The following is a 25,440-nucleotide window of genomic DNA, read 5'->3' as shown; positions in this document are numbered from 1 at the left end:
TCTGCCAAATTTCATGAAAATTGGGCCAAAAATGTTACTTCTAGAGTGTTTATGTTTTAACTACATAGATATAGAGAAAAAAAAGCCCCACCCACTGGCGGCCATGTTTTTTCACCGATCTGGACCATTTTCGAACTCGTCCGATAAATCAATATAACCAATGATTTGACCAACTTTCATGATGATTGGGAAAAAGTTGTGACTTCCAGAGTGTTTACAATGTTTCTCTATAGTCAAAAAAGGAAAACTGCCCCGCCCACTGGCGGCCATGTTTTTCAACGGACCGGAACCACTTTTGAACTCAACCAACATATCATTAAGACAAACAATTTGACAAAGTAACATGAAGATTGGGTATGAACTGTGACTTCTACAGTGTTTACAAGTTTTTTTTTTGTTTTTTTTCTAGTGACATAGTTTTTGACCCAGCACGACCCAGTTTCGAACTTGACCGAGATGTCATTGGGACGAAGCTTCTGACCAAGTTTCATGAAGATCGGAGATAAATGTGGCCTCTAGAGTATTTACGAACAAATGTTAACGGACGGACGGACGGACGGACGACGGACAAAGACCGGTCACAAAAGCAATCAGGTGAGCTAACAAAAGGCACAACCCCCACAATTCTAGATACCAGATGAGAACATTGGTTTGTCATTTAGTGCTGTGTAACCTTAAACATGGAAATCTCAATTACCTCCCTTATTTTCAAATGTTTATTTTTAGTTGCTTGAACACACTATCGCTGAGAAAATACCGGAAGATGTTTGTGATTGCTGATATTCCCTCTAATAAGATCATAGTATGTGACAAAGGGAGAAAGGTTTGTAAATTATTGCTAATCAAAAATATAGGCGAAAAAGCATAATCCGGACTTTTGGGATAGCCAACATAAAGTGCTTCCTTTCAATAAAACAGCACTTTACCACTAGTCAATATAAATTGCCGCCATAGAGTCTTTTGATGATTTTTGCTTTGGCAGACTCTTGGCGTCAATAGTCCACTCTATCTTTTTAATAGCGAAAGTTTTCCTTCTTTGTCTATATTGATGCGCAAGGAATTTGGTGCGCAACATTCAAGCCCCGATATCAGACAGTTAATATCAACGGATTGCAATAATATTTACATACCTGTGTAGATATTTCATTTCTCAATAATGTTCTGTAAGAATTATGTAATGAATCTTTAAATTTTGCACGCCTAACCAATTTAAATCAACACACTACTCACATTTTCCATTCCAATCGCTGTGCCCGCTGTATACCTCAGGTAGATTTGAATCGATAACGCAGCCTATTGCACTGTAATGCCTTCTTCTGATTGGTTGATATTTAAATATTTTATAACATGACGCGAGGTCACTGATTGTATTGTGATTTAAGCAGAAGTTTAACTGAAACAAATTATGCCTTTTAACTTCAATTCGACGCTATTTGAGGTAAAAATGGACTTCTTAACTAAAACTTTATGTGTTGGTTATGTTATTTTGCAATTTTAAGCATATTGATATAATAGCATTGTATTCATTTTTCGTTATGGTTTTTACAGACCGGAGTTTTAGCGTTCAGATTTATTCTGAACGCGAATTATTTCTGCTACTTAACCACTTGACAGAATATCCTAATGTTCTATCGAACATGCATAGCTATCAGCTCCTGATGTTAAACCATGTTAATGGAGGGATTTTGTTTGCATCCAAATTAGGCCTCTAAATTACTCAATAAAGACAGACTCCCAGAGCCTTTGACAATTTATGCTGTGACTGCTATCGGCATCCATATTCATCCCTTGTTAGCACGATTGCAGTTCTCAGCAGCTGATTAGTGTGTAGTGTTTTTCCCAGGCCATTTTAGCGTGGCAAAAAGCCACGCCGCTCTCCCGGATCGCCACTCTACCCTTTTCAAAGGCAAATTTCGCCACGCGCCCTTTTTTTCAAAGGCAAATTTCGCCATGCGCCCTTATCGATAACATCTTTATTGCCTTACGATCTAACTTGGTCCGCAAAATTCAGCTTCCTTGATTGTCTGTGACGCTCTGACTTTGCTTAATTTACTCGAGAGACGTTAACGTCTAATCGATTTGAGCAGATTTAATCTATTAAAGTGCTCGATTTATAGGTAGATCTTACTGACTGCTCCAAAGCTGTGAATTAGTCATGCGTGAATAACCCCGTGTCAGTATCAATCGATAATGCCGAAGGCTATGTTAACTTATACCAAGCGCCGGGCGGCAATGTGTACTCTTGCACGATAAAATCATTACTTCGGAGACTTTTGATGAAAAACTCGATGTTATTCTCGTGGTAATTGTGCATTGCATGCATTATTCAGTTATATCAAAACATATATTTCTACGCATAATTACATTTAAAATCACAAACAAATTTATTCTTTATCGTTTTGGTCTTTAAGATAATTAGATCTAATTATTGAATTAATTACTGAGACGTATACTAATTTAACAAAATGCGAATCGCGTATATGATTTAACGTTGCTATGCGCACCTGTCGCTTACATCATTTGACATTTTATCAACATGGCGGACCATACAGAATTAAATTTTGACTCGGCAAAAATGGCAAATAACGTCGTAAACGATCGAATTAATGATGGAGATTATACATTAAGAAGGAATTAATGAAATGTTTGTGATAATCAACGATGCGTAAAAATGTTTCAGATAGCAACAACATTATTTATTTATTTGTAATCTACTCGGTGGATGTATGTCACGGAAACGAGTGTTTGCATATTGTTAGCAATCAATTTACTCGCAATATTAATTTAAACATCTGTCAAAATTATTGTTAGAAAACGGGATAAGACAAACATGGTTTCATTTATATGTTAGTGGATCTGTGTATAATCAGATTCATATGCATATATTGCTTTATTATGTTTGTCGTGCTGTACAGTTTATTGAAAAAGCATGGAACTTAAATGTACATTGCAAGGTAAATATATTAATATAAATCATAGTAAGTTAAATACATCTATTACCATAAAATGTGCTTGTTTATATTTTTTCCACAACTGCCTCTGATGCGATTACATGTTTGTCCCTAATTCAGGTATTCACGGAACGTTTTTGCCCTTTTTTGCCTAAACTGCGCGCTAAAATGCCCTTTTTGAAAGTAATGCGCCATGCCTTTTTGCCCTCCTGGGAAAAACACTAGTGTGCATCCCTAAACAGACGTGGTTTGTGACAAATTGTAGAAAGCAATTAATAAACTACAAAAACATTAAATTTATATGAATTGCAACCTACAGATATTATCCTTTGCCTTCAAGTACTTTCAATATACAAAGATTAGGAACATCCCTTTGTACCAATAGAAAGTATCGGGAATTGGCTCGACAAATACTAGATCTAAATCACATCAATCGGGCACTTACTGTTCTCGCTCTGTTATATGGAGTTATCATGCGCTACAGCAGAGTGTCCACCCGCTTAATTCCAATAAGTAACATATCATTACTTCGCACATAAAAAATGAAAACATGACTTGTGAAAATTAAAAAATAGTTTTTATATTTATTGTAGCATCAAAGTACTAAAAGGTATTTAAAAATAAAAAGTTTGAGGCAAAAGGGGATATTAGCTTTTTATGTTTGAATGTCAATTAAGGGTTTTAATAAAAACTGAAATAAAACTAGCAATTTTAACTTATTAAAGTAGTTAAGAAAATACTCAGTAGAGGAACTTTGAAAGATTTTAGGCATTGGCACACTTTTTTTTAGAAAGTTTATATCTGTCTTTTCTTCAAATCAAAGAGTTTTTTCCCTGCTTTATAAAGTACCAGAAAGCGGCACTTTCCAAATTAGGAAAAACTTCAAATTTCCCAATTGCTGTCCAAAAAAAATCCTAAATGAAGGTTTAATTTTTTTATTTTTTTTATAAGTAAAATGCAACATTAAGTTAGTTTGCTTATGCAGCTCAATAGCTTTAACCTAAGTTAGTATAATATTGACAACTTGACAACACTTAGTTACATGTATCAATTTTAAAGTATTTGGGAGAAAAAACATAAATACACCAAATTCCCAACATGAAGACTTCACGGCGCTTATTTTTGGGCAAAAAAAAATCGTTGTAAACTGGAATTTTACTTATGTGTTTTATTCAAGTTTCATTTAAAAATTAATATTTAAACTACAGGCTAAAATAAAATTGATGAATTTATGTTTAACTGTTCTGATCATGATCTCTATTTTTCTTAAACTAATAAATTCCTTTATTCAATGTTCCAAAAAATGTTCCAAATAATGTATGAATTTAAGATAAATCTGTGAAACACAAAACAAATATATTGATGTCCTCTTCACTTATTACAGATAAATAATATTAGCAAGACAAAACACTATTTAAATACACATCTGTGATAGAGGCGCAAACGTGTTCTCTTCATTTTTTAAAGGAGACCTTGTCCCCATTGTTGATTCAGAGTTTTTACTGGTATTCCTGTGCAACCACATGCTTGCAAATATATAGATAAGATTATAATGATAAGATAATGTGCGTAACTATCTCACTTGACTGAAATCTCGGTTTCAGCGAGAATCGACAGGAACTCCCATTGACATGAATCTTTGTTTATTGAGAGATCTTGTATGCATGCACACTAAAAAACCACAACAATATTTGAACACACTAATCTTGTTGACATTTTTATGTTGAAGTTCTGAACAATGTAAAATGTTTGGCATGGCTATTGACCTAGGCTACATAACAAATCATGAAAAAAGATTGGTGTGCTGCAACCCTAACCTATAGCAACAATTTAACAGTATTTTATATGGTGGAAACAGAGTACGAAAGAAAAACAAAGTAAATAAAAAGCAATTATTTTGTCATTTTTGTGCTTTAATTGTACCATTTGCACAGGTTTGTGGTTAAGAAAGGTTAACGTTGAAACTTATACGTTTTTGAAGTTTCAGTATCCTTGCCTTCTTGATAAAATTTTGCACCTTTGGAAAAAAGATGGTGCATTGCAACTTTCAGCAACCCTTAAAGTTATAAAGCTGAGAGATGAATTATTGCAACTAAATAGAATATTGTCTCAGTTACAACAGCAAATTGCCATTTCATTTATAAGATCTTATTTTGATATTTTAAATATTTCATAAAATATATTTTCTCACAAACATGTTATGATCAGTCTTAAATAATTATGTTTTTTTGTTAGAAAAATATGCCTTTCAATGGGCCTTTTCACAGATTGGCATATTTTGAAGTTTGTCATTAAATGCTTTATATAATTATTAAAAAATGTAAACATTGGATCTTAAAAGCTCCAGTAAAAAATCAAGAATAAAATTTAAAAAAAGAAAAAGAAGTAGCCGGTACCAGGGCTCGAACCAGTGACCCCCGCAGTCCTGGAGTAAGTCTTAAGTAAAAACGCATTAGCCCTCTCGGCTATTCTGCCGGGTATACACAGTTTAAGTATTTTATACCTTATATAAGCAATCTTCGTAGTTTCGTAAATTTAAACGACAACAACAGAACTCTCCAAATTATTCAATCGTTTGCGTTGCAACGCTTTATAATTTTTAGGTTTTCAAATCTTCAAAAGATACATATAATGGCTATATTGGACTATGGTAAATGTTCAGTAATACTGTTTCCTCACAAATATCATAACTAAAACGAAAATTTGCGAATCTGAAACAACTTTTTTCAATTTTGTCAATTTACCAAACGGTGAAAAGATCCCTTTCAAGTAGTCCATTTTACACACCTCATTATTAATATTATTCAAATTATCTTTGAAAATTATGTGTGCACTGCAAACTATTTTTTATTTTACCAATATCAAAAAGTGATTATTAGTACACGAATCAATACATTTTAAACACTTGCTTAGTGTTAATGGCTTGTTTAAACATTATGTTTACATTCTATTTAAATCTGTGTTTTTTAATGACTTTGAAAGCTTGCAGTGTTGTACAGTTGTTTTTTTCATTTTTTTGGATTGGAAAGTGTTTTCAATATTATATTTACTAAAGTTCAACTTTTAGAGCTGGATGTGAGATGAACTAAATGTTAAGATCTAAAAAAATAATATACCTTCATTTGGGAATATTTAGGTCCCTTTTGGGAAAACATGCACTTTTTCCATTGAGAATTTGGCCATATACTGGCCCAAACTTTGGTCGAAAAAAAAACCACTGACTTGTGAAAAAGATGTTGGACCTCTTATATTTTTGATAAAACTGCTAAGGTTCGATATTATTTCCAAAACTGGCAGGCCATGTGTCTGGTTAAAATTAATGTGAACAAAATTAGTTTTGTTACAAAACTGTATACCTGGTAGATATATCAACTGTTTTGTTTTAATTGACTCTCATTTGGCAAATATTGATAAAATGTTATAATAAATACATTCTAGAATAGAATGAAAATGAAAGTTTTGGTTTGGTTGATAGAATCACATAATATGAACCAGTTTTCAGACTTTTAACATTGTAGTTCTTTTGTGATTGTAATTGTGAAGAAAAATGTTTTTCATACAACGGTTGTCATAAACATGTAATGCCTTATTAACTAGTATATTTTTAACAAATGATTACAAAAGTATCTCAATTTGGTTACTATTAACATTGGTTAACAAATTTCATTGTTATAATGAGGGTGATGTAAACAAGAAACCATCGGAGACGGGTGATGCTCCCCAAAGTGTTTTTTTGTCACAATATTGCACTATATATTCAGAGAAAAGGAAACGTCTTGAGGGGCATAACTTTGGACAAAATAATACGATGGATTTTTTAGCAACTTAAAAATTTCAAAGGGCCATAACTCTCTTAATAAATCATCTTACCAGAACCAACAAATAACATGCGCATCTCCTCAAGGTAGTTAAGCTTCTCATAAAGCTTCATTGAATTCCAGTGAGTAGTTGGGGAGTAGTTGGGGAGAAATAGCCCGGACATAAATTGCACTATATGTACAGTTTATAGAAAAGGGCCATAACTCTGTGAAAAATCATCCGACCATAAACGGCTGATAATATGCACATCTCCTCTTGGTAGTGAAGCTTCCCATAAAGTTTCATTGAATTCCCGAAATAAGTTGCTGAGAAATAGCTCAGACAAGATTTGCACTATATGTACAATTGAAAATTTCAAAGGGCTATAACTCTGTGAAAAATCATCCGACCAGAACCGGCTGATAATATGCACATCTTTTCTTGGTAGTGAAGCTTCCCTTAAATTTTCATTGAATTCCAGTCAAAAGTTGCTGAGAAATCGCCCGGACAAGAATTGCACTATATGAACAGTTAATGGAAAGTTTCAAAGGGCCATAAGTCAGTGAAAAATCATCGGACCATAACTGGCTGATAATATGCACATCTCCTTTTGGTAGTGAAGCTTCCCATAAAGTTTTATTGAATTCAGGTCATTAGTTGCTGAGAAATCGCCCAGACAAGAATTGCACTATATATGTACTGTTAATGGAAAATTTCAAAGGATCATAACTCTGTGAAAAATCATCTGACTAGAACCCGCTGGTAATATGCACATCTCCTCTTGGTAGTGAAGCTTCCCATAAAGTTTCATGGAATTCAGGTCATTAGTTGCTGAGAAATAGCCGGAACAAGAATTGCACTATATATGAACAGTTAATGGAAAATTTCAAAGGGCCATAACTCTGTGTAAAATCATGCGACCAGAACCGGCAGATTATATGCACATCTCCTCTTGGTAATGAGGCTTCCCATAAAGTTTAATTGAATTCCGGTCATTAATTGCCCCGGAAAAAAATTGTGCACGGACTGAAGGACACAGACAGATGAAGCGGCGACTATATGCTCCCCCAAAATTTTTGAGGGAGCATAAAATTTTGTATTTGCCTAAAAGAACAAGGTATTGTGAAAGCTGGTAAGATCCTATAAAATTCAAAAAAGTTACAAGACCTCGTATCCTTCTGATTTTTTAGCTCGGCTGTTTTCAGAGAAAACCCAAGGTATTGTCATAGCCTGCTCGCCGTCCGCAGGTGTCGTGCTAAAACCTTTACATTTGCTCTTTAATCAAAGTGCTTCCACCTACAACTTTGAAACTTCATATTAAGATGCACCTTGATGAGTTCTACATGCCACACCCTTTTTGGGGTCACTAGGTCAAAGGGCAAGGTCACTGTGACCTCTAAAAAAATAATAAAAAATAAAAAAATCTGACAAGCTTTCATTTATTAAAAAATGCACTCGCAGCCGAACGTTGGCACCCGTTATGGGGAGCTCTTGTCTTATAATAAAAATGGGTTTCTTAACAAGTCACTTTATGTTGTGATGTATACACATGTATACCCTACAGTGAAATTTTTGAAGTTATTATTTTAACAAAGCAAGAACATACATGTACTGAGGATTTACTTCGAGGGAATTCAGGGCATCTGTTTATAGACATTTCTCCATGTTTTAGTTTTATTGGAGATATATATCAGTAAGGTCACAGTTTGAGTCTTCCACAGTTAAGCATTTAATTGCAATTAATTTGTTAGTTTTACAGTTTCAAACCATTATTTTTGGTTTTAACACAATTGTTTGCAATTGTCAGCATTTGAAACATAGAACATATCTTTAGCTTAAATGCAATTAAAATGGATGGTTCAAATCAGATGACTGACAGTGATACATTTGTAATATGGTCTTCTTTAAATAATCAGGGTAAAATTAGTATCGCCCTCTGAGTGCATTGTGATATTCCATCTAATTGAGTGCTAATGTTTATAATTGAATGATTTAACTGCTTCAAAATTAAGAGTGCATAATTCGATTGAAAAAAATAATGTTATTGGAGTATTTACTAAAAGAAAAGTTGAATATTCCCTAATGAATATTACAATAAATATGCAATTACAAAAATATTATGTTATCTTTTATGTTCCTTATATCCTTATTATAATGACAAATAATAATGATGATAACCATGGTCATTATTTTTTTTAAATTATTTTATTATGCCCCCCTTCGAAGAAGAGGGGGTATATTGCTTTGCACAGGTTGGTCTGTCGGTCGGTCCCCGGATGTACTTTGTCCAGGGTTTTCCACTCAAGGTTATTGATATATCTCAATAACTTTCAGATGCGTGAGAATTATGTGATCCTGAAAAAGGCTTTTATGAGTTTTGACACCCAACTGGATGGCTTTATCTCCATTGAGGATTTGCTGTCGGTCCTGACTCAGTTCACGCTGCCCATGTCAAGGCAGCTCTTCTCACAACTTATGGAAAAGTAGATCACTTGAAGTGTTGCTTTGATTCCAAAATATAGTACGGTCAAACCATCCCAATACGACCCAATCACAAGTAAGTACGGTCAAACCATCCCAATACGACCCAATCACAAGTAAGTACGGTCAAACCATCCCAATACGACCCAATCATAAGTAAGTACGGTCAAACCATCCCAATACGACCTAATCATAAGTAAGTACGGTCAAACCATCCCAATACGACCCAAACACAATTAAGAATGGTCAAACAATCCCAAATATTGCCTAGGATCATGAAACTTCATAGGTACATTGATCATGACTCGCAGATTACCCCTATCGATTTTGAGGTCACTAGGTCAAAGGTCAAGTTCACGGTGACTCAAAATAGTAAAATGGTTTCCGGATGATAGCTGAAGAAGGCTTATTCCTAGGATCATGAAACTTGATAGGTAGATTGATCATGACTTGTAGATGACCCCTATTGATTTTCAGGTCACTAGGTCAAAGGTCACGGTCAAGGTGACCTGAAATAGTAAAATGGTGTCCGAATGATAACTCAAGAACGCTTATGGCTAGGATCATGAAACTTCATAGGTACATTGATCATGACTGGCAGATGACCCCTATTGATTTTCAGGTCACTAGGTCAAAGGTCAAGGTCACAGTGACAAAAAACATATTCACACAATGGCTGTCACTACAACAGAGAGCCCATATGGGGGGAATGCATGTTTTACAAACAGCCCTTGTTAATTTTAATGTAATTAATTACTAATGCGCAATTTCTTTAGTGTGTTTTCACCTCATAACAATAATAAATAATAATGATGATAATGAACATCATCATTATAATTTATTACTATTAAATCATTTTTAAATTGTATAATTGTGATTATTATTAACTTGCAATTATATGTACATTAAGTACGTTTTTCGCCTTTACTGGTGTACACAAGTTGTCAAAATGCATAATTTTTCATTAAAAACATTTTAATAAAAATTGATAACATAAATTAAAAATTTAATTAAATGATAAAAACATTATAAAACATTTTTATGAATACACAATTTTGAAGATTAATCTCTTTTATTTACAAATAATGCTTTGATACATATATTTACCCACTTTTTCATAAGAAAAATTATTTCTACAATCTAATTTCCCAAACCAAAGTATTCATTGAAAATTTGAACTTGTACAATTCAAATTGTTCATAAAATTTAAGTAACATTACTACTTAAAATCAACGAAAATTTCGTACAATATTTCGTAAAATAAAGCTAAACAATTAAATATCATTGTTCCTTATGGCCATTGTCGAAATTTCAACGCCAGATATGGTCTGGTAAAATAGATGTTTGTGGATACAAAATACTCATTTTTATTATGGTTTTAACATGGTACCATTTTAGTGTTTGTGTGTCATATCAATAGATATATTGGTAGGAAATTAACATGGAATTTGTTGTGGTCACAAATAAATAAAAACGTGCATTTTGTATCTACAAAAATCTATGTAATCATACCACATCTAGCGTTGAAATTGTGGCTATTGCTATAAGGAACAGTGATTGTTTAGGTGTTAACTTTATTTTACGAAATACTTTACGAAATTTTGTTGATTTTGAGTGTTATAGAGACTTTAACTTCTTTGTATATTTAAACAATTACCAAATTAAGTAAGTGTGGATATGGTCCCTGATAAAACCAATATATGTTGAACAGATGATTATGGAAAAGAAATCATGTTTTTAATTTTTTCAGTAAATTTAACAAAATTTCCCCTAACCAAGATAACATTAATTGAAAAGTATAATACGCAATACTTTCCTGTTGCTTGGTGATAATATAAATATACACAATTGTTTTTGTTTTTTGTGTGAAAGTTAGCTCACACTAATGTTACAGACTATATTTTGCAAATCAGTATGTGCTTAGAAGCCTTAGGTACAGTATGGAAAGACAACCACTTCCTGTTGCAGCAGACGACAAATGCCATTCTTCTAGCAGAGTTGTCGTTCGTGCCTCAACATAAATGTGAATGTGATGAACCGCTGTGTATTGGTACACTGCAGAGGGTTTATATGACTAATAGTGTTTAACAGCTTGTAAAACGAGATTGGCCAGTCTGGTGTTTATCATTGAAATCTGTACATATTGGCTGCTTTCAGGGAAAACGGGGCTTAATGCATGTCAAATAAGATTAGCCTGTGCATACTGATTAGCCTGTGCAATGCGCACAAGCTAATCAAGGACGACATTTTACAACAGCGAACACCTACAGTGCCTTCAGCGCTTTGATTTATTAATGCTTTTTTGTGCCCTCGGTATGATCACAGCTTGTTATCAAGTTAACATAAATTGGTGTTCACACATTTGAGTTCTGATTAGTTCAGGAACCCAAAAAAAACAGTCAATATCCTTTTTCTTATTTTCTGTGAGTATAAAAGACAATATTCTTCAGCAAAATTTGCTATCTTGATAAGAAAATATTGCTTTTGCTCTCATGTTACTAAATAAAATTACAAGAAAAACTATTTTAATTAAATTTATATTTGGTTGATATTGAAGTGTTAAATGTTCATGCTAAGAGTACTGTAACTTGGACATATATGGTTTGTTTCAGTTGGCATGTGCAATTAAAACATAGTTTAAGGAATTTCTGTGACATTTTTATCTGCCTTCATTTATTATAGCTGACGGAGCATTAGTTAAGTTCATTTTTGTCTGCATCTGTGAATTGATTAAAAGCACATTATCACTGTATCAACACCAGGGTATGGGCACATAGAAGTTATACTTGATAATTGGGTTTAATTAACAAGGATGCATGTTGCCATTTATTTACTTGGATCCAATTGTTTGATTGATATTTCAGGCAGGAGTGTTTTTTTCCAAAGTTATCTGGGTTATCCTCCACTGCCCTCCTTACCCCTCCCCCACCCGCTGTGGGTTAAGGGTGCAGCTCAAAAAATGAATTTTAGATCAACTCTGAACACTAATTGTCAGAAGCATATCTTCATCTAGAATCAATGGACATTTTTATATCTAGGCAGAAGATGCAATCATGAGAATTTTGAAAAGAAAATTCACATGGTTTCATATTGATTCAATGTGCACATTTCTAGGCTGAAGATAAGACACCAGCCTACACTTACAAATCTCTCCTTTTTTTAACTCTCCAGGGTGGCAACTTGTATTTTATATAAATAAATGCATTTAGCACTGTACATAATGTAAATAATCTACTTTTATGTATAAATTTATCTGTTCTGTCTCATTTTTAACTGTAAAGTTCATTGTTTTACTTATAATTTTTATGTGGCCCTATGAAGGTGACCGTTTGACGACACGTAAGACATTACCCTTATTATCTCCGCCAAAAAAAAAATTGGAGGGGATATAGTAATTGGTCCTGTCTGTCCGTCTGTCAGTCCGGCTGAAACTTTGTCCGGAGCATAACTCCAAATCTGTTCAATGGATTTACTTTAAACTTAGAATAAAAACAGATGGCAACTAGGAGAAGTGCAGTGGCCAAGAACCATAACTCTGTCTACCTTCTTTTTTTAATTATCTCCCCTTTTATATAACTTTAAAGTAAATTTTTATGTGGAGCATAACTCTTAATATACTGAAGGGATTCACTTGAAATTTGAAATATAAACAGATGGCAACTAGGAGAAGTGCAGTGACCAAGAACCACAACTCTATCTACCTTAGTTTTTGAATTATCTCCCCTTTTATATGATTTTAAAGTAAATTTTTGTCCGGAGTATAACTCTAAATCTACTAAAGGGATTTACTTGAAACTTAGAATATAAACAGATGGCAACTAGGAGAAGTGCAGTGACCAAGAACCACAACTCTATCTACCTTAGTTTTTGAATTATCTCCCCTTTTATATAATTAAAAGTTGTTTTTTTCCGGAGCATAACTCTAAACCTAGTTAAGGGATTTACTTAAAACTTGAAATATAAACATATGGCAACTAGGAGAAGTGCAGTGACCAAGAACTATAACTATATATACCTAAGTTTTTGAATTATCTCCCATTTTATATAATTTTAAAGTTAATTTTTGTCCGGAGAATAACTCTAAATCTACTGAAGGGATTTACTTGAAACTTAAAATATAAACAGATGGCAAGTAAGAAAAGTGCAGTGACTAAGAACCATAACTCTATCTACCTTAGCTTTTGAATTATCTCCCCTTTTATATAATTTTAAATTAAATTTTTGTCCAGAGCATAACTCTAAATCTACTGAAGGGATTTACTTGAAACTTCAAACTTAAACAGATGGCAAGTAGGAGAAGTGCAGTGACTAGGAACCATAACTCTATCTACCTTAGTGTTTGAATTATATCCCTTTATTTAATTTCAAAGTTAATTTTTGTCCGGAGCATAATGAATTCTCTCCCTTTTTTTGTTTTTACAAATATTATTCTACTCTCTAAAACAAATGTTGTCATACAAGCAAACACATTTCGGCGGGGATTTTGCACTACTGTGACAAGCTGTTGTTTTGTAAGGGTTATTACTAATATCCCTTTTTAATATTGTCTTAACGCCACTCTGGGGTCGTCTCTTCTTCATAGCCCAATTCTCATGAGGTTCCAAACAGACAGGGTCTTATGTTAGAGCATTACGGCTATATTCCCTGTCTGCAAGTGTCCAGCATTGAACCACGCATATTAATATTTATAGATCGACCTTGACATTTTATGCTGAAATTGTAAACATTACTTTCGTTTTCTGAAATCTATATTTTGTGATTAACAACTTACGTCTGGTGGATTATAAAAAAAACATTGCCCAAGCACACTGCTCAACATAAAAAGCCGAAAACGGCCATATGGTCAGCTCGATTATACTGGGCTGTACCATTTATAATATAAGATACTTTGCAGTGTGTCGCAATACACATTAGTTGGACAACGCCGCGCCTAACGCTGTTAAAAAGCGGAATTTTTATTGGCTGACAGCATTTTAAAAACATGGCTCTGATTGGTCGGATTTCCTAACTTGCAGTAGCAAGTAGGTCAATCCGTTTTGAGATACAAAAATTTGCACAAAGAACGACCTTGACATCAAGTTTGCTATTTATAAATGTAAACAATGTAGCATTTCATTAGAAAATATATGGAACAAGAAAATTGTATTTGGATCATCTGGAGCCAGAAACTAGGTCACAAGGTCAAATCATAGAAAAACCTTGTGTAGGCAATAGAGGTCACAGTTTTCATCTGATTTTAATGAGTCAGGTAAGCGATTCAGGGCCATCATGGCCCTCTTGTTTATCATTTTGACCAACCCTGAACACTAATTGTCAAAAGCATATCTTCCTCTAGAAACAATGACTTTTTATAAATAGGCAGCAGATAGAATCATTAGATTTTGAAGAAAAAAAGTTTTTTTCCGGAATACAACTTGTTCAGCCATCGATAATATGTCAAAGCGCTTTTAAGAGATTATCTAAATTGCGCGAAGAAGCGCGTGGTTCGGTACCAGGAAAGGTCAATATCACACTTAAATATCAATGGTCAACACATGGCTTGGAAAAAAAACTTCAATCATAATGGGTGAAGTTTCAAATAACTATGTAGAAAATCTACCAACACTATCTCAAAATGACTTAATTGATGGGCTTTCTTTGTGACAATTGAACTGTTGTCGAAATTAAAACAGTAAACAAGTTGTTCAAGTTACAAGACAAAACTGTTTTCTGTTTAAATCGTGATACATTGAGAGGGAGGCGGAAAACTACAACGGGCGAGGCATGGTCAGGGGTGATAACCGCAAAAAAGGGTTAGGGTAAGGGTTAGGGGTCGGGTTAGGTTTAGGGTTGGGTTTAGGCTAACCCAAACCCTAACCCGACCCCTAACCCAAACCCTTACTCTAACCTTCTAATCACCCCCCCCCTTGCGTAATACCATACCATGCCTCGCCCGTTGTAGTTTTCCGCCTCCCACATTGAGAGTGTTATGTCATCTTGCTGATATTTTTTGTGCCTTTTAACTGCCATAAAATTAGTTATTATCCCCTACCGGTTTCACCGGTGGGGACTTATGGTTTTCGCTCTGTCAGTCTATCAGTCAGTCACACTTTTCTGGGTACTGCGATAACTTTGAAAGTTGTTAATATTTTTTCATGAAATTTGAAACATGGATAGATGGCAATATGGACATTATGCACGTCATTTCATTGTGTTACTACGTCATAAATTCTGGTTGCTATGGCAACAAATAGACTAAAAATACTGCTAAAAAATGGTGGTTTTCTGGATCCTGCGATTACTTTAAAAGTTCTTAATATTTTTTAATAAAACTTTAAACATGGATAGATGGCAATATGGACATTACCCACGTCATTTCATTTTGTTCCTACGTCAAAAATTCTGGTTGCTATGGCAACAAAACAAACAAACAAAATCCGACTATGGTGGAATTTCTGACAATGGTGGAGCCGGTAGGGGACTATATTGCTTGGCAATAGTCTTGTTATATTAGTAAGAGTACTGTATGCATTATACACATATGTTTTTATTAAACAGCTCCCGATCATTTTTATTTACAGTAATTATTTATTTCATGTTATTTAAGATTATTATGTTGCTAAGCATATTCTATACCGTTTTATGTATTATTTTATAATATGAAAGATTAAACATTATTCGTTCCATTTGGGTAGCAAATCCTTTATGTTTACAGTTGACATTGTACTCAGAGACTGCCATAATAAGCTACAGTTACGTCGCACAAGATCATTCATGGAACCTCTATTGCCTTACACAATGTGGAAAGCTGTACAAGTGTGATAGCGAAATTATATTGCCAACTATGACGTAAGTTTCGTTTCTAAATGTGTACATTTTTCAATGATTTCAATGGAAACTGATTTTGTAAACAAATCTAACCTATCATGTTTTGAATAGACGCATATTGTTATATTTTTGACGCGGTGTATGGATGCATAATTAAACATATTTTTAAGTTGCTCGTGCATTATATTCATTTTTAGCTCATCTATTTTTTGAAAAAAAATTATGAGCTATTGTCATCACCTTGGCGTCGGCGTTGGCGTTGGCGTCAGCGTCCGGTTAAGTTTTGCGTTTAGGTCCACTTTTCTCAGAAAGTATAAATGCTATTGCATTCAAACTTGGTACACTTACTAACTATCATGAGGGGACTGGGCAGGCAAAGTAAGATAACTCTGGTGTGCATTTTTCAGAATTATGTGCCCTTTTTATACTTAGAAAATTGAAAATTTTGGTTAAGTTTTGCGTTTAGGTCCACTTTTCTCAGAAAGTATCAATGCTATTGCATTCAAACTTGGTACACTTACTTACTATCATGAGGGGACTGGGCAGGCAAAGTTAGATAACTCTGGCGTGCATTTTGACAGAATTATATGCCCTTTTTACTCTTAGAAAATTGAAAATTTTGGTTAAGTTTTGTGTTTAGGTCCATTTTATTCCTTAAGTATCAAAGCTATTGCTTTCATACTTGCAACATTTACTAACTATCATAAGGGGACTGTGCAGGCAAAGTAATGTAACTCTGACTGGCATTTTGACAGAATTATGTGCCCTTTTTATACTTAGAAAATTGAAAATTTGGTTAAGTTTTGTGTTTAGGTCCACTTTATTCCTACAGTATCAAAGCTATTGCTTTCATACTTGCAACACTTATTAACTATCATAAGGGGACCGTTCAGGCAAAGTGATGTAACTCTGACTGGCATTTGGACGGAATTATGGGCCCTTTATACTTAGAAAATTGAAAATTTGGTTAAGATTTGTGTTTTGGTCCACTTTACCCTTAAAGTATCATAGATATTGCTTTCATACTTGGAACACTCACAAACTATCATAAGGGTACAGTAAAAGGACAAGTTGCATAACTCTGGTTGTCATTGTTACGGAATTATGGCCCTTTTTGAACTTAGTAACTTTGAATATATGGTTAAATTTTGTGTTTCGATCCACTTTACTTCTTAAGTATCAAGGCTATTGCTTTCAAACTTCAAATACTTTTATGCTATCATGAGGTTACTGTACCTGGCAAGTTGAATTTTACCTTGACCTTTGAATGACCTTGACTCTCAAGGTCAAATTATTAAATTTTGCTAAAATTGCCATAACTTCATTATTTATGATTAGATTTGATTGATACTTTGACAAAACTACTCTTACCTGACATACCACAATAGACTTTTTTTAAGATCATCTCACAAATGACCACCACACCCTCACACTACCCCCACCCCAACCCCCCCCACCAATTTTTTTTTTTTTTTTTTTTTTTTTTTTTTTAAGATCATCTCACAAATTACCACCACACCCTCACACTATACCCCACCCCCCCAAACGGTTATGTTTGAAATACCGTCCAACCATCGCACCCAAAAAATCTCCCCCCCATCCCCCCACCCCCACCTCCACCCCCACCCCCCACCCACCCCGATATTTTTTTTTTTCGCTTTTTTGGAAATAATGTAATAAATGTCCACAACCCCACACTATACACCCCTCTTCACTCCACCCCTCCCTCCTTTGTGATTGAAAATGAGAGTCCCTTCACCTTTAAAAAGAAAATAGATGAGCGGTCTGCACCCGCAAGGCTGTGCTCTTGTTTTTGTCAGGATTCACTGACATAAATGATGTATCTACAAATGTATGTTTGCGTCTGTGATTGAGTCTGCATTATTTCTCCTGAACCTCTGTATACATTTTCAAATTCCTGAAGCATGTATTTATATGGATATAATGATATATTGGGACCTGGATTCAGACTTTACAAGACGCCTTTGAACAGATTTGTGTTAATGTGAACGTTTTGTTTTATATCCTTGTTTAGAATCAACAACACCATTGACCAATCTACTCGCTCTATTTTCGCTGATTTAATTGATGGAGAAGAGGAAGAAATATCACTGCAATTGGCTTCTGATACAGTCTACATTTTAAAGGATTCTGACATGATACTACAACAAAACCAGCAATGTCACTGTGTCTGTGTATTTGAAGGAAGTATTATAATTGCGGTAGAAACAGAGGGTATTGTCACAATGTTTTTGTATCAGGAGATAAATGGTTTAGTAAAAAAAAATAACTTTAAAACAATTGTCTTTGGAAAAATACGTTATTCATCTTTGGAGACCGACTCATCATTTGGAATTGACGAACAGGCGATTCAAATGTATATTGTGACAACAGAACATTCAAGGAAACTACCAAACAGTGTCTCCTCAAGTGTGTTATGCATTAATAACACGCTATTCCAGCAATTATTTGGAAGTGAAATAGCGCTTTTACGGTGCCCAGTTCTCCTAATATGTTTACCAAGTGGACATGTCTCTTACGTCGCACTTTATCAATTTGAAAGAGCTGAAGTAGGAGATTCAATATTGAGCAATACCCGTACAGCCAATTCCACTTGTGTGGGGTTTTGTGAGATGTCATTTGGTGTTCCCTTTTTGCTTCCTATTGAATATAGTAATTTAACAACAACTTCTGAACATGGACAGCAGTCTTCGGACCACTCACCTTGTTTATTGGTCCTTGATCGATCTGGAAGCGCCCTTCTGTTCACACCAGATGATACCAGCACTCTGCCCGTGATGTCAAAGTCTATGGTTGATGGGCCGATCAAAGCTGTTTGTAGTGTGGCGGACAAGGTGTATGTTTCAACTGGACGCAATCTTCTGGAATATTCGTTTAACATCATGAATGGAGAAGAAAAGGCCATTGTTCCTGCGCTTAACATTACTAAAGTCTTGGAGTACAGAAATGTTATACACATCATCAGGGAAGTAAAAGAGGGATTTTTTACTGTTTCAGGTTAGTTTATGTTAGTACATATGATGCAATTTTTACATTAATATTCTTAATTTTTGTATGAAAGTTTTTTGTTTTGATTTTATGAAAAAGACATTTAACAATTAAAACTGCGGTATGTATGTATGAGGTGAGTTAATCTTACCTGCTTATTGTCTTAAACCATTCCTGTATAAATAGTATGGTTAACTGTGATTTAACGTTTATGTCAGATAAATAACATTGTGACACTGTCTGAAATTCTTTCCGTTATGAAATACACCAGAAACAGGAAGCTTGCTGTGTTACAATAAAAGAAAATTAAAAATATTATATTTATTTTTTGTATGTGAAACATAAGAGAATGCAATCAGGAAAGTAAACACAGACGAAAGAAACGTTGTAAAATACCCGATAATCAGAAACTGTGTTGACTAATGTTAAACATGATATCAACTTTAAACTTAATGCTTAGATAGACCTAAAAGTGCAATTAGTGCATAAAAGCCATTATTATTGCGTCCATATATATATAATTATATGTATTCAAGAGTAATTTCCCATTAATCATTTCTTTGTATATAATTTCGTCCGGAAAGTTTCTCAAAAAATTAAAAGATGTCTCAACTTTAATCTGAAAAGGTAGATAAATGGCATCATATGGTAGTGCAGTAAACAACAACCATCAATCAGTCTAGCTTCTATAGTTGAGTTATTACCTCTTTTTGAGTGTTATAGTTATTGTTTTGTCTGACATATCGTAAAACTACTTTTCGAAACAAATTTAAATGGATTTCATATGTTTAAAGATTTAAACGCACGGAAAGGTATTGCACAAGAGCCATTCCTATTACTAACGTATTTTGACAGCGGTATGCTGAGAGTATTTTATGCATGATAATTACAGCTCTAGTTGTTCCAAATGCATATAAATTTGATAACATTATTGTTATTGATTTGTTGTTATCGGATTACAGACGCACCACCTGTTTTGCATCTTTTGATGTCAAATTGTGAAATACAAGAAATAACAATCGAAAGCAAAAATGGCGTGGGGTGTTTAAGAGGTGAATCAATAGGAGACTATATTAAAGAGATGGACGAAGAAGCGTTAAAAACAAAGAGAATCACCAGTCAACGTTTGTTAAGAACTAATGTTTTACATCAGTTAAATGTTTCAGCACATATGTTTTCCATGAATGAAAACGATGACAATGAACTTAACATGGGTTTTCATTTAACAAATGTAAACTGCAAGAACAGCAGCACTGGGAATGCTGTTACTGTCTCTGTAACGATAAGAAATGCTACTTCTGTGACATTAAATCGTGAATGGTTGTTAAGATTATCTGTTCTACCGCTTAGCTCAAGCGGGACTGAACAACCAGACTTCGACGTCAGTTCGTATGTTGTTCCTCTTTCTGGTGGATGGCGAGCAGAACAAAGTGTCACAGTTGAGATGACAATAGACAAATCATTTGCGTATCAAGGCTTTGTGCTTGCAGGAAAACTGTGTTTAGCTTGTGATATGTCTGAGGACGAGATAAGTAGAGGTAAATTATCAAGCACGTCGCCAACCTTAAGCGTTCCAGCGTTTATGGAGGAGATTAATGTATTGCACTTCTTGATAAACAAGGACCAGTATGAAGAGTTTCTGAAGACAAGCGAATGTACTGAACACAGTTTACACAGAATAAACCTCTACCGATGTAAAACAGGTTAGTCAGATCACACATATACATATAATATGTATATGTGAATCCACTGTTTGGTGTGGATTTCATGTTCGTAAAGACATTTTTTGTTTTTCTCGAACTTTTTTAGTTTTGCGATGTAGGTATCATTAGGTTAAGTCATCTGTATGTGCAAGTAGTGATACTTTCTTTGTTGTTAGAAAAATTGTTGAGGCATGGGTGAAAAGTTAATAAATATCTAGGGATGGATGTATATAGCTCGCAAATATTAAGATGAAACTGATCAATAAGCATTCAAAATTTAATATGTTATGATGCGAATGCATGTACAAATTCTGTGAATAGCCGCTAGTTTAATCTATTGAAGATAATACCACATCAGTAATGTTAGTATACATCATATGCGAGTATATTATGCAGTAATTTTAATTATATCGTTGTAGAGTATACTAGTAAGTACGATGCATCCTGAGTTTAAAACGGGTACGGTACAGTACTGATATGACAAAAAAGAGATTTGCTCATGTGGACTGACTATAAATAAATAGGTTAAATTTTCAAACTAAGTTCCGATTGGGGTTTATTGAGTCAATCTGTCATTCTGTCATACTGTGGGTCGGACGATTTGCCCGCATGAAATGTTATCAATTAGCAGACAAATCGCATATTTGAAAAGCGTTTCAATATAAAGATCACAAATAGCATTACCATGAAGTGTAGATGTGTAAAACACTTTCTTCTTGTGTAATATAATGTATACATTTCTTCGGTTTTTTGCCTTTGAAAAAAGCAAAAGCTGTCAAAGCGGTGAAAGGGTATTCGGAAAGAAAGTGACACAACTATATTTAATGTTATTAAAAAAAATAATGCTAGTAGTGATTGATACTAAAGGTCGTTTGCTTTCTCTAAGATAGCTGCCGAGACAATGTCACATGTGTATGATATAAAAAATAAATAAGAATCCCTGTTGATTGCGTTTGTGTGTAGTATTTTAATTGGGAACCAAATAAACTTATTTTGTTACAAACATGGTCGTGTGATTATACAAGAGTATGAGATTCATACTGACGAATGGAAAAACGTGTATCACTTACACATAAGCATCCATTCACCAATCAAAAGACATATCTTCAGATACCTTAATGCTTTTATGTTCAAAAGAAAACATTAAACTATTATAAATAATTGTTAAGTGATAACATATTAAACCTTAAATGACCGTTACAAAAGCAGTTATAACCAGTTGCAGTTAGCAATAGATCCCCGATAAATAATCACAATAATTAGAAATGTGAGGAGTGTGTTTATAGAGGTATGACGGCATGGTTGTATTGCCAGAAAAGCGGATGTTGGTTTCAGTGTCCTATTACGAGTTTGAATTAAGGGACAACGTATTGAGACAAAATGCTGTATTCCGATAAATTTAAGCTTTTACAATAAAACAAAGCTTTAAGACAGAAATACGCCCATTTCTTAACTTCACTCAAAATATCCTTTGCGTATTGTACGTTATTGCATGTAAATCATCAAGAGAAAAATACTAAAATGAAAACCCTCCCTCAATTCTTATATTTAGAAAGTGTCAGAAGTAAATCGTAGTATGTTGTTTTAGCCGGAGTATTTGAACGTATAAGACTGCTGGTTACTATATACCATATTTGAGTATTATTATTGTGCATCATGTGTTCTTTCTGTTGTAGATTCTAAATATCGAGTTTCAAGTGATACAGAGACAGTTATGACAGTGCTGTACAAAAAGAACACTGGAAAACTAACAGGTAATCAATAATTCCATCGTTCAAGCAGCTATACAGTGTTGATTCATGATATAAAATGCACAATATATAACGCTAGTCCATTGTTCCAAGAGTATGTAGTCAGTCTTCACATAGCTTAATGCGAGTCTTTCTATTGATAAAACATTATTGTAAATTGATATTGTAAGGCATATTGAAATATAGTGTTCACATAATTCTTCTCATGTCGTGATTAATACCAGGTCAATTATATTCACGAATTGATGAGCTGTTGCTGAAAGATGGAAAAGATGTGCACTTGGTAACAGCTTTTGGAGATCACATCGCTTTATCGCAGACATCAAAAAGGGATGAAGACCTTAAAGAAGTAACCATTCGAGGCATACATAATGCTGTAATCGCAGTCAGCAATTCCTTGGCAAGATGTAATCAGGTTTGTTCTTGCTATATCATACTTAAAAAAGTTCTATGACTGGTATATATATTGTTATTGTAAGCTTATTTATACTAATTACAAAATTTGTATAAAGATTAATGTGTTACAAAAATTAACTTTCCTGTCCTGTTATTGTGAGAAACAAAAAAAGAAAGACTTCGGTAAATCTTTTTTTCTGTTTTCTTCATCAGGGTCCACTTATTCGAGATAAAAAACATGTTAGAAAGGTCTTGGATATTTTAAAGGTATTTATATTTCTTCATTTTATCAAATAGCGTTGTTATTAGGTTGAAAGGTTTTTTAAAAGGCATTACTTATTCAAATGCTGTAACAATTTTAGTGTTTTCGTTTGCTCAGGCATAAAAATACTTAATCATATTGTTTCCTTTTGGTTTTTATGCTCCCCCAACAAAAAATTTGGGGGGAGCATATAGTCGCCGCTTCGTGTGTCCGTCCGTCCGTCCGTGGACAATTTTTGTCCGGGCTATTTCTCAGCAACTAATGACCGGAATTAAATGAAACTTTAGGGAAGCTTTACTACCAAGAGGAGATGTGCATATTAACAGCGGGTTCTGGTCAGATGATTTTTCACAGAGTTATGGCTCTTTGAAATTTTCCATTGTACATATATTGCAATTCTTGTCCGGGCAATTCTCAGCAACTAATGACCGGAATTCAACGAATCTTTATGGGAAGCTTCACTACCAATAGGAGATGTGCATATTATCAGCCGGTTGTTGTCGGATGATTTTTCACAGAGTTATGGCCCTTAGAAATTTTCCATTGTACATATAGTGCAATTCTTGTCCGAGCTTTTTCTCAGCAACTTATTATGGGAATTCAATGAAACTTTATGGGAAGCTTCACTACTAACAGGAGATGTGCATATTATCAGCCGGTTTTGGTCGGATGATTTTTCACAGAGTTATGGCCCTTTAAAATTTTCTAAAAACTACATATAGTGCAATTCTTGTCCGGGCTATTTCTCCCCAACTACTGACTGGAATTCAATGAAGCTTTATGGGAAGCTTAACTACCTTGATGAGATGCGCATGTTATTTGTGGGTTCTGGTTAGATGATTTATTTAGAGAGTTATGGCCCTTTAAAATTTTAAAGTTGCTAAACCATCCATCGTATTATTTTGTCCAAAGTTATGCCCCTCAAGACGTTTCCTTTTATCTGAATATATAGTGCAATATTGTGACCAAAAAAAACTTTGGGGAGCATCACCCGTCTCCGACTGTTTCTTGTTTAAACATGTTATAAACCATGACTTAAAAATAACTTATTGTAACAACTGTAAATACTTTTATTTAAAATAGCAATATTTCAAATAACAGTGGATCTTACTCTATTGAAAATAGTGGATCGAATTAATTGTAAAATAGAATACTTCATAAATGTAATAAACGTTTGTGTGATGCAACGATTAATTGTTGAAATTAACAATTGATCCAAAACAATAAAACCGAACAGAAACTCAGCACAAATTGGGGCATTTACTATTTTTGTCATCAAATTATTTATTTCAGGACACAAGACAACTTTGTGACAAGGCCCGGCAGTCAAAAACTTTGGAGAGTTTTAATAAGACAGCTGAAGCTTTTCAACGTTTGCGAAACGTACATATTTAATTTTACGCGAATAAATGAACGGCCACAAATAAAATGCATCATTAATCACGCGAACATTTAAATGGTGTCGTAGTGAAAAGTGTCCGTACTGTTCCATTTTTTGTGTGGAATACTGTTAATGAAGGCATGCTTTAAAAGTTTGGTGAAGAAGAAAAGTCGTACCATTTTTGTGTAAATGTTACGTAAAATACAATTTGCGTTACGCATTTGATAAATAAAAATTCGTGTTGCTTAAAATGAAGAAAATCAATTTATTTGTTTTGGTTCTTTTGATTATATTTAAAAAATTTAAAACACACTTATTTTTCACTCGTTGAACAATTATTGCATTTAATTGTTTTAAGAGCAATATCATATTTTTACACGAAATCAATTTACCATATCATTTATCAGCAAAATTACACTTGTTTGTAGTTATAAAACGATGTTCGTGTAATTTAAAAAAATGCGCTGTGTGTTTTACTATACTCACAAATCATATATTATCATCTAAACACTGTTATATATGGTTAAGACCTGTTTATTGCAGATCGAAAAGCTGAATTAGTTGTTATTGCATAATGATCAAACTTATTTATTGTCACTTCTGCTGAATGTTGGATAACCTGTATGAACAGCACATATTTAGACATAGCAAACCGATGGTCATAATAGCAAGTGTGGTTCTCATCAAACTCTACTATCAACCACACAATGTTTTTATGCTCCCGGTAGGGTGGCATATAGCAGTTGAACTGTTCGTCCGTCCGTCCGAAAACTTTAACATTCGCCATAACTTTTGCTTTTTTGAAGAAAGCAGCTCGATATTTGGCATGCATGTGTATCTCATAAAGCTGCACATTTTGAGTGGTGAAAGGTCAAGGTCATCCATCAAAGTCAAAAGTCAA

The 25,440-nt window shown here is 34.0% G+C and overlaps 2 protein-coding genes across 3 annotated transcripts in view; one reads left to right on the top strand and one right to left on the bottom strand.

The window, feature by feature from the left end:
• Positions 1 to 18,900, bottom strand: part of LOC127851656 (uncharacterized) — a 47,095-nt gene extending 28,195 nt beyond the window's left edge. The window contains exon 1 of the mRNA XM_052385475.1: positions 18,762 to 18,900. The gene's annotated coding sequence lies outside the window, so the exon portion shown is untranslated. The remainder of the gene's footprint in view (positions 1 to 18,761) is intronic.
• On the top strand, positions 723 to 24,803 carry LOC127851657 (uncharacterized). 2 transcript variants are annotated; one of them, XM_052385476.1, is made up of 8 exons: positions 723 to 823; positions 15,925 to 16,058; positions 18,073 to 19,055; positions 20,009 to 20,749; positions 22,426 to 22,503; positions 22,725 to 22,915; positions 23,110 to 23,163; positions 24,452 to 24,803. In XM_052385476.1, exons 1-8 carry the CDS (start codon positions 764 to 766, stop codon positions 24,551 to 24,553), a joined length of 2,343 nt encoding a protein of 780 aa, XP_052241436.1. In that variant the 5' UTR covers positions 723 to 763; the 3' UTR covers positions 24,554 to 24,803. The 2 variants fall into 2 exon arrangements, with proteins under 2 accessions (XP_052241436.1, XP_052241437.1); XM_052385477.1 differs by lacking the exon at positions 15,925 to 16,058 and having other exon boundaries at positions 738 to 823.
• Positions 24,804 to 25,440: the final 637 nt, after the last annotated feature.

Source organism: Dreissena polymorpha, chromosome 11 (genome assembly GCF_020536995.1).
Source record: "Dreissena polymorpha isolate Duluth1 chromosome 11, UMN_Dpol_1.0, whole genome shotgun sequence".
Classification (NCBI taxonomy): Eukaryota; Metazoa; Mollusca; class Bivalvia; order Myida; family Dreissenidae; genus Dreissena; species Dreissena polymorpha.
The sequence above is the reverse complement of the archived record's forward strand: the minus strand, read 5'-3'. Positions and strand labels throughout refer to the sequence as shown.

What these genes read in the sequence shown, in the direction of transcription:
- LOC127851657 (XM_052385476.1), top strand. Translation starts at nt 764, where the DNA reads ATGTTTGTGATTGCTGATATTCCCTCTAATAAGATCATAGTATGTGAC. An exon ending in TATGTGACAAAGGGAGAAAG is followed by an intron (nt 824 to 15,924) that starts GTTTGTAAATTA and finishes TTATGTTTACAG; the next exon opens with TTGACATTGTACTCAGAGAC. An exon ending in AGGTCTTGGATATTTTAAAG is followed by an intron (nt 23,164 to 24,451) that starts GTATTTATATTT and finishes TATTTATTTCAG; the next exon opens with GACACAAGACAACTTTGTGA.